Genomic DNA, 12,069 nt, shown 5'->3' with positions numbered 1-12,069 from the left:
AAAGGAGGGGGGGTATCTACATAATAGAACACGGCCATGGTGCTCCTGCTGAACTTACCTCTATTGTTAGGTCTCATTAAGTTTTCGATAGCTACAGGTGGTTCACACTGTGGAACGGGCACAGTCTCATGGTAAACTGAAAAATCGTCATCCAAAATGATCCTCTGTATTCTCATATATTGACTTAATGGTGGGTTTATTTTTGCAGTGTGGTGGTTGATAACTGGCGTAGTGCAGTATGTTAATCACATCGGTTGGTTTCTAATCCATCCACACCCCTCTTGAATCTTTGAACGAATACGAGCACACAGGAATACTAGATCACGGGTAAGTGACTGCCACTGCTCTATTTAAATATATATTTATCTAGGTAGTGCTTTAGCGATCGAGAGCGTGATTTATTTCTACAGCTTAGCCCACTACAATTCCTGTTCCGCATATCTCACACACTGAACTTCCCTCTATACTTCATGAGTAGTACACGTTAAGACTCCACCTGGAGGTATCTGTTCATTTAAAACATGTATTTCTTGACTGCCATTGTCTGCAGCCCCGAGAATTAGATACAATTGTACCTTTGCCGATGTTCTGCAGAGTGATGAGATTGCCTCCGTTCCACAGTGCGAACTGGAGGAGGTTGCTATGTCCGGGGCAGGCTGGCATTAGCCGTTCTGCCAGAGAATCTAAGGGGTGGCATCTTGGGTACTATTGGGGTATTAAGTGTAGACCTAGCTTCGAGATGCAATGGAGCACTTTACAAGTCCTTGCAGAGGAGGAAGTGCAACATGGGCAATACACCGTGGGGAAAGTAGTGATACAGGGGAGCGACGGGAAGGAGGGGGAGCAGAAAGTCTGGCAGTCTGGGAGCACGCGATCTACATGCAATCCGGGAAGACATGGAGGGAGCAGATCGACCACTCCCAGGTACCACAGCACCTGTGGATGCCGTACCCCTAGACACCACTATCGGCTAGTCCTGTTATTGCTGGCCCTGCTCGCAGAGTGAATACTGGTGTGATCTCAAATTGCTAAGACTGTATAATTGTTTTTCCTTAGTAGCCACCAAACTACAACCAGGCATCAAGCATGGCTTATTGCAAGTTAAGGTGCCATCAGACTCGACAAGGAATAGGTATTATAATTTGGATCAGATGCGTAGAAGTTTTAAAAATGTTGCCAGCAGAGACCTCCTCTGCAGCTGTCGGGTGCACATGTAACCTTTGAACCCACTATGTCCCACCACAGAGCTGGTGCTGTAGATGTCAGGATACTGGTTATAGAAACGGCGCGTGTGTGCTATACTTCAGCATGTAGCATTTATGAAACGGGCCTCCCTTTCAGAAACAGAATTACATGCATTAGTTTATCTAATAAAAACAAAAAAGCTTGAGCTAGCCCACCCTTGCAAATGGTAATCTGTCACACAAGACCACCCCCGACAGAGCCATAATTGTGAGGACGGGTCTTTCCTCATATGCTAGCCAAGCCTCACATGCTACTTCTAGGCAAACAATGTTATGCCATGTAAAACTGATATGGATTGTATAATCCTCATATTTAAGCTACAGCCGCAAATGCCCAGGTGCTGTCCTCCTATTCCAAGTGTTGCTTAGGTTGCCTAGTTTGCTTAGTGTTGGGGAACGATTCTTCTTTTTGCTGCCCTTCCCGGCACCCTCCCCTCCCCTCCCCTCCCCCCCCCCTCCCCCCCCCCCCCCCCCGACCTCATTGGAACACCCTAACTTTTGCTGTTGTTTTGAACCTTTTCTGACTTCAGATGTTGGGTGAATCCTTTTTGCTCCACTTACCTGTCTAGGCTCGTCTGTTTTGGTGTGCACTGATCACCCTGTGCAGGAGAACTCTGTTTTCCATAGCAAAGTTCTTTGTTTATTTTTCCACCGGTTGGCTTCTGAAAATCCATCTCAACACCCAATTATAGTCGTGTGCTAATGGGTATGCCCAGCCTCATCAGCAGTGCCACCTTTTTGGTAAAGGTCGCCATAGGCAGGAATGTCTAAGGCATGGGGTTGGGGTGGGTGGGTGGCCAGGTAAAGATATAGGTTTTGGATGGTCAGATGTTGGCTGCAACGATGACACACTGGTAAATGATTGAGATGTGTTTTTATTATATTGCAAACTAAATAGCTTCTAGGCGATGCAATTTTGAACAGTAAAGGACAATTAGCACCTTTTGAGGTAGTGATTTGGCCAGGATCACACATTTTGGTAAGTTGGAGAAGCTGGGATTTGAGCAGTTATTCCGATTTTAGTCTCGAATTTACCCTGCACACCACATTCTCTGTTAAATCTTTTGATTTACACCAACATTCAATGCTGTGTGGTGTTTATCGAGAGCAGCACCAGTTAGTGCAAGTCACTTACAAAGCACCAAACTGTTATATATCAACATGATAATATAAAAACCTTAGAGGCGTATTGTGGGAAATGGCCTACTTTCCTGTTTTCAATATGGCTCTTATTATATTTGTGTAGCTTTGTAAATGATCTTCAATGTACATCAGTGTTGGAAGAATGAAGAGCCCAAAGGGTCCTGCTGGGATTCAGAACTGTGATGTGCAGCTGGATCAGCAGTTGTTGGCAGCATAGTGCGGTGCCATGTCTATAAACTCTAAAAGAGGGTAATTTTTGAAAAAGACAAAATAAGATTGCAATAGTGTCACACGCAATAGCCGCACAGTTGTGCAAGCTACACACGCATGAATGCCCCAGATGCAAACACTCAAAGCATGCAGACCAACAAGCTCCCTATAATATAACTCTGAAGGCGGGAAACTTGTAATTTTCAGCAAGGTGTTTTTCATGTCAGTGGAAGCCGTTCACACTCCTGCAGAAAAGGCTGCTTGTCGTGGCCCCTTACAAACAGGTCATTTTGAAAATAGTTAGTAGGACCGTAAACCTGAGAAGGCCATACATGTATTTCAGACTAACATTAATTTCACAGAGCAATACATGGTTTGGTCCGTCTTCAGCCACGTTCTGAGGCTACATGCCCGGGTCGTTGGCCACTGAGACTGCGGGTGTGGCCAGGGGACGGCATCCGTGATGCAGTCAGTGTTAAAGGCAGTGGCGGGGTTAGCCGCCTCATCTCCGGCGACCCCTAATTGCTGTCTGAGATGTGTGTTGGATATCTGTTTTTTGAATTGAGCATCGGCTATGCAAGGATGTAAAGAGTTTACCTCGGAAGGAACAGTTTCCTTGCAACGTGCTGTTTGAAAACTGATATGTCTACTTCGACGCTCTCACAAGTGGTGCAAAGCTTTCTTTAAGTTGTGATGGATTTGAGCCACGGAGCAATATGAGGAGATCCAGAAATGGTGGGGGGCGGGTGCAGGGCAGAAGAAGAAAAGAAATCCTATTTCAAGTTCACTCTGATATACAGGACAAGATGATTAATAGGTAGGTTTGTGAAGGGAAGAAATCCGTTTCAGAACTTATGGTGTCAAAAGTGTGAAAGTGCCAATAAAGAATTATAGGATGCACCCTAAAAGCATACTGAATGAGATTGTGTACCCCACTACTCCTCCTGTGGGTGAAAACCCTTTAGTGCGATAGCAGGATTGAAAAAGACGTGGATAAAGGCTGGAAACTCGATTGAGGGCGGTGTTTTGTTACATCAGGTTTTTGATATAGTGCTAGCTATATCTTTGCTGGACCCATTTTTTGGCTTGTTTGGCCGAGTTGCCTTTCCATGATTCGCTCACTGCTGAACATTCTATGGCAGAAAAGCTGTCCGTAATGAAATGTCAACAGTTCCCATGTGGGACCACAGCTGCTTCCCTGTGAGTTATGGAATATGCATTGAGTCAGTGAAGGGCTGCCCTTTGACTGTAACTTTAGACTGACATTTAAAATATTACTTTTCATTTTTAAATCCGCTCTTCATTTTCTTTCAGGTGTGGACAGTCCAAATTGCAGCAATGGAATTGCTTCCACAAAAAACAAACCAGGCCACAGTCGATTCCCTGGTCTCAGCTCATCGTCGTCCTCGTCCTCTTCATCCTCACCCTCATCCGTCAACTACTCGGAGTCCAATTCCACAGATTCCACAAAATCCCAGCAGCACAGCAGTACAAGTAACCAAGAGACGAGGTATGTGACTGTTGGATGGGGTTTGGTCTCCCTGCCCCTTCATTTGTATGACCTGCAGAATTGTCTCACTGCGTGCATTTTAAGTGTTACTAAATACCATCCATGGATCGCTGCCCCCTCTCTTTAGAAGTCCCCAGTGATTGAGATGTTCAGTGCATGACCAGGTACTGGAGTTGGATTTGTCCTCTGTGCCACATTATGGTATCATCCGATGGGCCTTCGATGAGGAGTGTGAGAAGTGAGTGCAAGACAAATTGATTTGTCTCTGAAAGGGTCAGAATGCTAAACTGTCCCTCTGACACACGGCTCTGTACGTTTTGCTTTTTTTGACTGATTTATTGACCCTTCCCCCAAATCACTGTCACTCTATTGTCTCCACACCCTGTCCATCAGTATGCATGGTAAGATTTTGCTTGGTGGCAGACTGCGACATAATTCATGATGGTGGTATTCAGTTTCCTCTATAGCGAAGAGGCCCGGTAGTGTTGCTATGTTAATCCTCTAAGAGAGCCTCAGCAATACGTCAGTTACTTTAGTGTTAAAGGAATATTTTGTCCTGCTTCGGACTGTCTCTGAAGGACAGATTTAGCCCAATACTTGAATGATCGTTTGGAATCCACATTTTGTTTGCTTGTGAAGTAACCCAGGATATTTTGACTGGCCATTGGGTGGCCGCTGAATGTTTGAATGAATGAATCCTCCTGATTGGGAGAAGAGTTTTCACTCTTCTCTTGATATTCCGGTTTAACCTTGGAATCTGCTCCATTACGTCATTTAACCCTGGGACGAGATGCAAAGCCTGAGAAGAATACCAAACTGAAGAGTGGAATGGTGCTTTGCTGCTGGAACTTGCTAATAACAGTTTGACAACAAAGCTCTGCTGTTGTCTGCTGAAACCAGACTTATCAAGAGACCAGACAACTGGCGGATTGCTGTACCATTTGCCTAACCTGGTGGCTACAGCTGGGTGGAAGGGCTCAAAGCAGCCACAACTCCATGAAAATCCTTTCAGCGCGTTCTTTCATTGAACAGGTAGGCAGGAGAACAGAAGCCCGGAACAATTGTAATGGAACCCAAGGACTATCGTAACAGAACTGAAGAATTATCAGGAAAACGCATTTTGTTCGAATTCCAAGGAGTAAATATCTTACCTGGACTGAGAGTACCGGACACATTATGTATCGAGCGATACTGAACCTTGAACTGCAAAAAGCACATATGCACTATGCTCTCTACTGCAGTTAAACCTCTGTCTGATTCCGGGCCTTTTCCTGTGGGACTCCTCTTCTTTCTTGGCAACAATGCTTCGTTGTCACCCTCATGCTCATCACTGAATACTAGTTAAGATTTTGCTGAAGTTTTTGAGCTTTCAGAATTTGCCACCGAGCATTAACCTCCTGCGAGTACAGGGTTCTTGTTTCTGCCCCATTTCTAGCATTGGGGCCTTAGCAGGCTCAGCCTCTTAATGCCTGGTCCGACCTCAATCGTTTATAAAAATGTACTTATGGTTGAGACGATACATAGGAACCTCCAGTATACAAAATACTGCATTTCATGTCCTCAGGATGCGCTGGACTTTCAACAATTGTGATAGCCCTTTCTGGTGGGGTTGCAACGGCTGACCACTAAAAGGATTTTCCAGTTATGCTGCATGTTAACCATCCCCTTGGCATCTTAAGATGTGTCCTTGATTGTCCAGCCATGTCTACCACTGGGTAAACCTGGGAAAGCTTTCAGGAATCCTTCTTTACTGTAGCTATGGGTCACTGTCCGCCCTGCCCCCTCCCGCCCCCTTGAAGACAGGAGAAGAGTGAAACAGCCTGAAGTCTCCCTTTCCACTCTTCATGTAGAGGGGGGGAGTTCTTTAGGGAAAGTGTTGGGCACAATGTACTGGCATGTCTGCAGTGCCTCATATGAGATTATTATTTTGAAGTTGCGAGTCGAATGATCTTGTTCAAAGTTAAGTATTTCCCATTCCAGATTGGGGTTTTTTGGAGAATAACCATATATTTAAACTCTTAAACAAATACACTTTTGCATTCCGTACCTACTTGCACCTGGTATTTCATGCAAACTAAACCCTGCATTTTTGTCTTAAATTCCTCTTTAGGTCAGACAGTGCGAATGGTGCTCCTTCCTATGGCACTGCTATGGCGGCACCACTCAACGGATTATTATGCTAGACCCTTGGCAGTATGGAGGCAGGCTGCTATGCGGCCCTTCACTATTTCTTGGTTGGTAGTTTGGCTGATTTTAGGGAGTGAACGTGGCTGGTATGGTGCTTCCTTTTTAGAGCTTCATGTCCTCTTCTTCCTCCAGCAAGGATGATGTAAATACCAGGTGTAGTTTACTTTTCCACTGACTTCTTGCTTAAGGATTCCTGTAATTACATTTTAGTTAGGGACTGTATGAATTGGTAAACAAACACATGGAGTGATGCCTCTCCTTTTCGGAAGATCACTATTATGGGTTTTGCGAGGAAATGTGCTTATACTTCGTAAAAGATTTACTGCCATTTTCCAACCACTTTCCTCAACACTGATGGGACAAACCAATGGGGCAAAATGGAGCCTAATTGCACAGCAAAAGGTACTTTAAAAAAAAAAAAGCTAAGCCATGCAACATATATTGTAACTGCCGCTCCAGGCTCTGTGTTCTGCAACCCCACTATTAAGAGTTTTTTCATAGGAATCATTCAGAGCCCACATAGATCGACCTACTTGGTTTACAAGGCATTTTCTTTGAGATCCTGACTCTACAAGTGATAGAATGGCTGAGCAATCAAAGCACCCTTCCAGAATGTATGTGAGTGTTTGTTGGTGCAGAGAACACTTTCAATATAAGCACAATAGAGGATTGTCCCCAAAATAGATCTATAAAAATGTATTGCTTGTAATGATGTTGTGTCTAGGAAATAACTACAAAATATTTACAGGTAAGTAAATCATGAACTTTTTAGAAAACAGCAAAACGCATAGTGGTGATCTCAAGTCCAACTGGAGTTGTATTGAGGCCCACAGGCTCAGAGAACAAATACTGACAAGTGCCAAAGTTGGTCCATGAGCCCAAAAAAATCAATGGTTTCATGGCAACTGTTAATTCAGAATTGCTATTTTTTTAAAAAAAATGTTTAGGTCCCCTCGTTTTTGTTACTTTTTTTTCTTCATTTTATCCAATTTTCTTTTTGGTGTCAGAGGGACTTCAGAAGAGGTCGCCCTGCCATTACTACCCTTTATACTTTAGGTATATGATATTGGGTCGCCCCCAAGGTGCCAGTTTCGGGGGTGCCTTTCAGGTTCCTTTAGTTTCTCCCTAGGGTGATTCCATCACCCTAGACACATTTTAGGAAGTAGATAGGTGGCAGCTATACTTTATTCCTGGATTCACTAGGGCTGCAAGTTGTTTTACTGCATGTGTAGCCCTATGTATCCTTTTGGTGCCACTGGGGTACCAATGTATTTTTTTAAAACCCTGCTCTTGCCCATTTTGTGCTTCAGGGCTTGCTTTGTTCAGGATGACAACACGCTAGGCCTAAAATGGCCCTCCTGGTCATGTGGGCTCTATTGTGAGCCCACAATAGCAGCCTCCATATTGGTCCTAACTGGTTTAGGCCAGTATAGGTCCCTGGACTATCCTTCTCACTGCCTGTGGGGGGAGGGAGGAGGGCTTCGACAAAGTGGCAGTCCTAGTGACCAACCAGAATGGTTCAGCATCTGACCGTTTGCTCCCAGCCCCTTTTAGTGATTGGCCGCTGGGCTTTGGCTAGCCCCTTCGTGCAAGGGTATTCTTTATTGATACCTTTTTTTAAAAAAACGATTTTCAAATACAGTAGTATTTGAAAATAAAAAAACAAGCAGATTTAAGTACAATGTAATTAATTACCTTTCAGTCAGGACGGATAGCAACACAGAATGCAGCAGAAACAAGCCATCTAAGTCAGTAAAATAACAGGAATAATGTTGGAAAAATCAGTAAATATGTTCAATTTAAATAAAAAGATGTGTTATTAGTTTCCAAAGTAAAACCGGCAAAACAAACAACAAAACAAAAGAGAAAAAAATCAAATTATCTTGAAATTAATTGTGCACAATCACATAACTAAACCCCAAAGTTGCAGTAACCACCAACTGTCATACTTAACCATATAGATCATTGAAGGATGTCCATATTTCCTCATACATATCGGTACAATATTTGTCCTTATACATTACTTTCTCATAAGTGGGCAGCATAATCAAGTAGTTTAGCCACGTGTCTATCTGAAGTTTTTTCCTAGTTTTCCACACCTTTAAAACTTGTTTCTGAACAACAACCAGTGCCCTGACAGACAACATTTTCTCATAATTCGCTCCTAGCTGCATCCACTCAACCATACTGGGTGTTGAGGCTACAACACACTGCCTGTTTTCGCATAGGATGTCTGAGGGAGCCTCCAGCTGTTGATGTCCAGGGGTAATTTACTGCTGTGCTGCCTTAATCTTTTGTCCACAGAGCCACCAGGAGTTGTATTTGTGGGTTCTCAAGTCTGACATTTTCAACTTCTGGCTTGAAGGTTGATATTGTGGTAAAAGCCTTTGTTCCTTTCCTAGGTCGCTGGCTCAGGGTGCAAGCATGTGGCAACTGAATCCTGGAAAGCACACCTTTGAAAAGGGTCATTTTACTTAGTGTTTCATGCTGCTGGAGCGGTTTTGCTGAAACTGCTGGTGTGAGTACCTAACTTTTTGGTTCTGGGGTGAGTGATTATTTGTGATACTCAACCCCAGTGGTCCCTCTGGCCCAGGTAGATATTATTTGCAGACAAATCTTTAACATGGTTCCCATAGACTTCTATTGGGGGGGTCATGTTGCTCTGCTGCATCTTCCTCTGGGGCTCTTGCATGGTTCTATGACCCCTGAAACACTTCTTGGCAGTCTCCTCTGACTATCCCTGGGGTTAGTCACCACAAAGTTTGGCTTGAAATTGTTTTCTACCCTCTAACTCTTTAATTATCATGTGCGCATTTTCAATAGTTTTAATGTTGCATCCAAGCAAGTCCCAATTAAGGTGGAGTATTGTTATAAGCCTTAAGGATTTTTTTGTATATTTTTTCCTCCGTGGCAAAATTGCTGGTATCCCCTTTTAACCCATTCCCTACCAGTCTGTTAGGCGCTGATCATCTGGTCTAGTGCCTTCCACATTTATCATGGTTGGGCTGTGTCTTTAAGACATTGTACAGAATTGTGCAGGCTGCATGGGGGCTCCACTTACTTTTTAGGTTTTGTGGTTCCTTCGTCCTGCCCACCACCCTATTATTTTGCCAGATGCCTACCTCGGGTATTTCGGACCACAAATAGACAATGGGGTTAGTAGAGTCCTTTACAAACATTACTGTTTTGATAATATACTGGTATCTTGAATGCTGTGTATATGTATATTTCACATGTTCTTGGTGTGACTTAAAAGTGTATATGTTTAAGTAGATTTGTGTGGTTTATTAACTAGAGGTGTGTGTGGACTAATTGTGTCAGCCTACTACTCCCTACCTGAGAGTTAAACCTTGTTACTCTCTCCATGTTACCTAGCTTGAGAGGTCTGCCTTTCCTTTCTTGCGAGGTATTAGCCTCCTATCTGGAGTAGTGGCTGTCACATACTCTACTCCTTAACACTCAAAAATAAATAGAAGTAGGATGGCTGTGCATACGGCTTCACAAGCAAGCAGGGCCCAAAGAGCTCCAGTGGAGTGAGAGGACCTATAAAACAAAGAAAAGTTAAGCTCACCGTTCTCCAGGACGGGAAATTGCAGAGGCAAGTAGTAACACTACAAGCAGGGACTGTCACAATTCTGTTCTAGAGGGGTAAGCTCAGGATGGGAGCCCCACTGTCATAGAAGAAATTAAACACTTGCCAGAGCTGCGCAAGGGGACACCTAGTGTAGAGCCCAGTGAAGAAATGAATCTAAACCAATCCATTGAGCGGACTGCAGAGTGGAGCGCATGACACATGAGCAGAGATAGTCGCCATTGTAAATCAGATGGGTGAGGGTTCTGAGAGGCCCCCCTATTTTAGTGAAAAGAGAGAGGAGGCCTGGGTCTAGCCAAACTCAATCAAGGTAAGGGGCAGAGCAGGAATGTTTACACCTAAGGTGATCTTGAGGTGCAATTTTACAATGAGAGACACAGATCACTGACATCTAATTGGACAACAGGTATAAACATACTCTTGTTAGGCCTCATTACATTCTAAGCATGAAAATCAAAGGTAAGTACTACTACTACATCAGTAATATAGATCTATAATTCAAAGTTGGTGATCTTACCCACACTTCACTTATGAGACCCAAGTGATTCAAAGGTGAAACATGAAAATCAGTTAGTAAGGCAAATGAAAAACGGGCAAATAATGCAAAAGTATTTTTTTAATTATTTTTGTTTATTTGTGTTTAACAAAATTAATTGTTTTTACAAAGGCGAGACACTCTCTGACTCGTTTCTTACTCCATTTTCAGCGGTTCTTTTTCATCTTTCTTTTTCGATTTTTCCTAGAGCAATTTGTACGATTTTTGTAGTGGCGATTTCCCAGGCAGTCTTTTGGCCACTGATCATGCGTGGCCACCAGGTCGCTTCTTCGCGATCCGCGTAAGGCTCTAAGACTGTATTTAGATGGCTTTCTCTGATTGTTAGCATTGCTGGACATGAGGTCACTATATGAAGGATAGATTCTACTTCGTCATCCTGCTTGCATAGTCTGCATGCGTTAGAATTTGACAGACCTCTGATGTGTCGAATTTCATTAGTCGAGAGTAGATTTAATCTAGTTCTGAGGAAGAGGTGACAAAGCGGTTTGCTCTGGAATTTTTTGTAGATTTCTGCTTGTTTATTTGCTTTTCTAGAGAGGGGTGGCAGATGTCTTAAAAGTTTCTTCTTATCCGCCCTTACCCACCCTTTCTGTAAGTCAAGTAGATAAATGTTAAGTTTACCCTGCTTTATAAAAAAAAGGCACCTACCGCTTGTCCTTCCCTGCTATGAGTTGGTCTAGTGCCCTTAGGTCCCAAGCAGGTACCTTTTTCAGGGAGTCTATAATCTTTAAATTGAAGAAACATGATGTTGACTTTTACCTTCAATTTTGGCTTATCTTTCTAATGGATTCTTCCCACCCATGGATTTCGATCTATGATGTCCATATCCCAGCGCAGATGTTCTCTGGAAGCCTGTCCACCACCAGGGGGTGCAGCACCCCTCCGTGGCAGCTCCATCCGATACCTCTGTGAGCTGCGCCGGATATGATGTTGGGGCCAGTATATATACAGGTGTTGTACCCTGTGACCTCGGTTCCTTTTTTCCGCACACTGTTTACTGATCGGAGCATGCTCATAGAGCTTTTTCTTAAACTTACTTTTGTAAGGTATATCATCCCTACTCCGTCCAAGGGCCTCTGGATTCAAGCCGCTCACGACTGACTCCAGCCGGCAAATGTCAGTCTCACCCGCACCAGATTTCTTTGTATTGCTTGGGCCAGGACCATGGGACTCAGGATTGCGGGTCATGGCAGTCTATATACCCAAAGGCCTTACGGGCGAGGGCGACAAAGATCTTAGCATTCACCCACAAGTCGAAAGGTGAAGCTCCATGGTCTTGGTCGAGATCACACTGCGCGGAACGTTTTGAGGAGCAGGCAGCTTCGCACAAGGAAAACGACAAGGAGGATCAGAAGAGGTCCCACTTCCCGAGTGAAGAGCCATCGCTCCAGGGAGTACCCAGAGTGCCAGGAGCAGCTTCCTTCCCCCACCCAGCCCTCCATGCTGGAGGAATGGGAGTCTTCCTGCCTAAAGATGTTGAACATATTCGGCAAGGCACCGCAGATTACGGCCTTGGTGCCTGTGGGCAGGCAACTGCGCCGTCTGCTCTGGCTACGGTGCCACAGGGTCCAACTGTGTCTCTTGCGATCAGCAGGGTACCATCTGTGGCCCACTACCACACGTCTAC

General features: G+C 44.2%; 1 protein-coding gene across 1 annotated transcript in view; it reads left to right on the top strand.

Annotated features, from left to right (window-relative positions):
- RANBP10 (RAN binding protein 10) overlaps positions 1-12,069 on the top strand; it is a 1,189,242-nt gene that overhangs the window by 959,153 nt on the left and 218,020 nt on the right. The window contains exon 10 of the mRNA XM_069655248.1: positions 3,912-4,107. Within this exon, the coding sequence (XP_069511349.1) occupies positions 3,912-4,107 (196 nt within the window). The remainder of the gene's footprint in view (positions 1-3,911; positions 4,108-12,069) is intronic.

The sequence above is a fragment of the Ambystoma mexicanum genome, chromosome 1p (genome assembly GCF_040938575.1).
Source record: "Ambystoma mexicanum isolate Mex_15411 chromosome 1p, UKY_AmexF1_1, whole genome shotgun sequence".
Taxonomy (NCBI): Eukaryota; Metazoa; Chordata; class Amphibia; order Caudata; family Ambystomatidae; genus Ambystoma; species Ambystoma mexicanum.
Note: the sequence above shows the minus strand (reverse complement) of the source record. Positions and strands in the feature narration are given on the sequence as shown.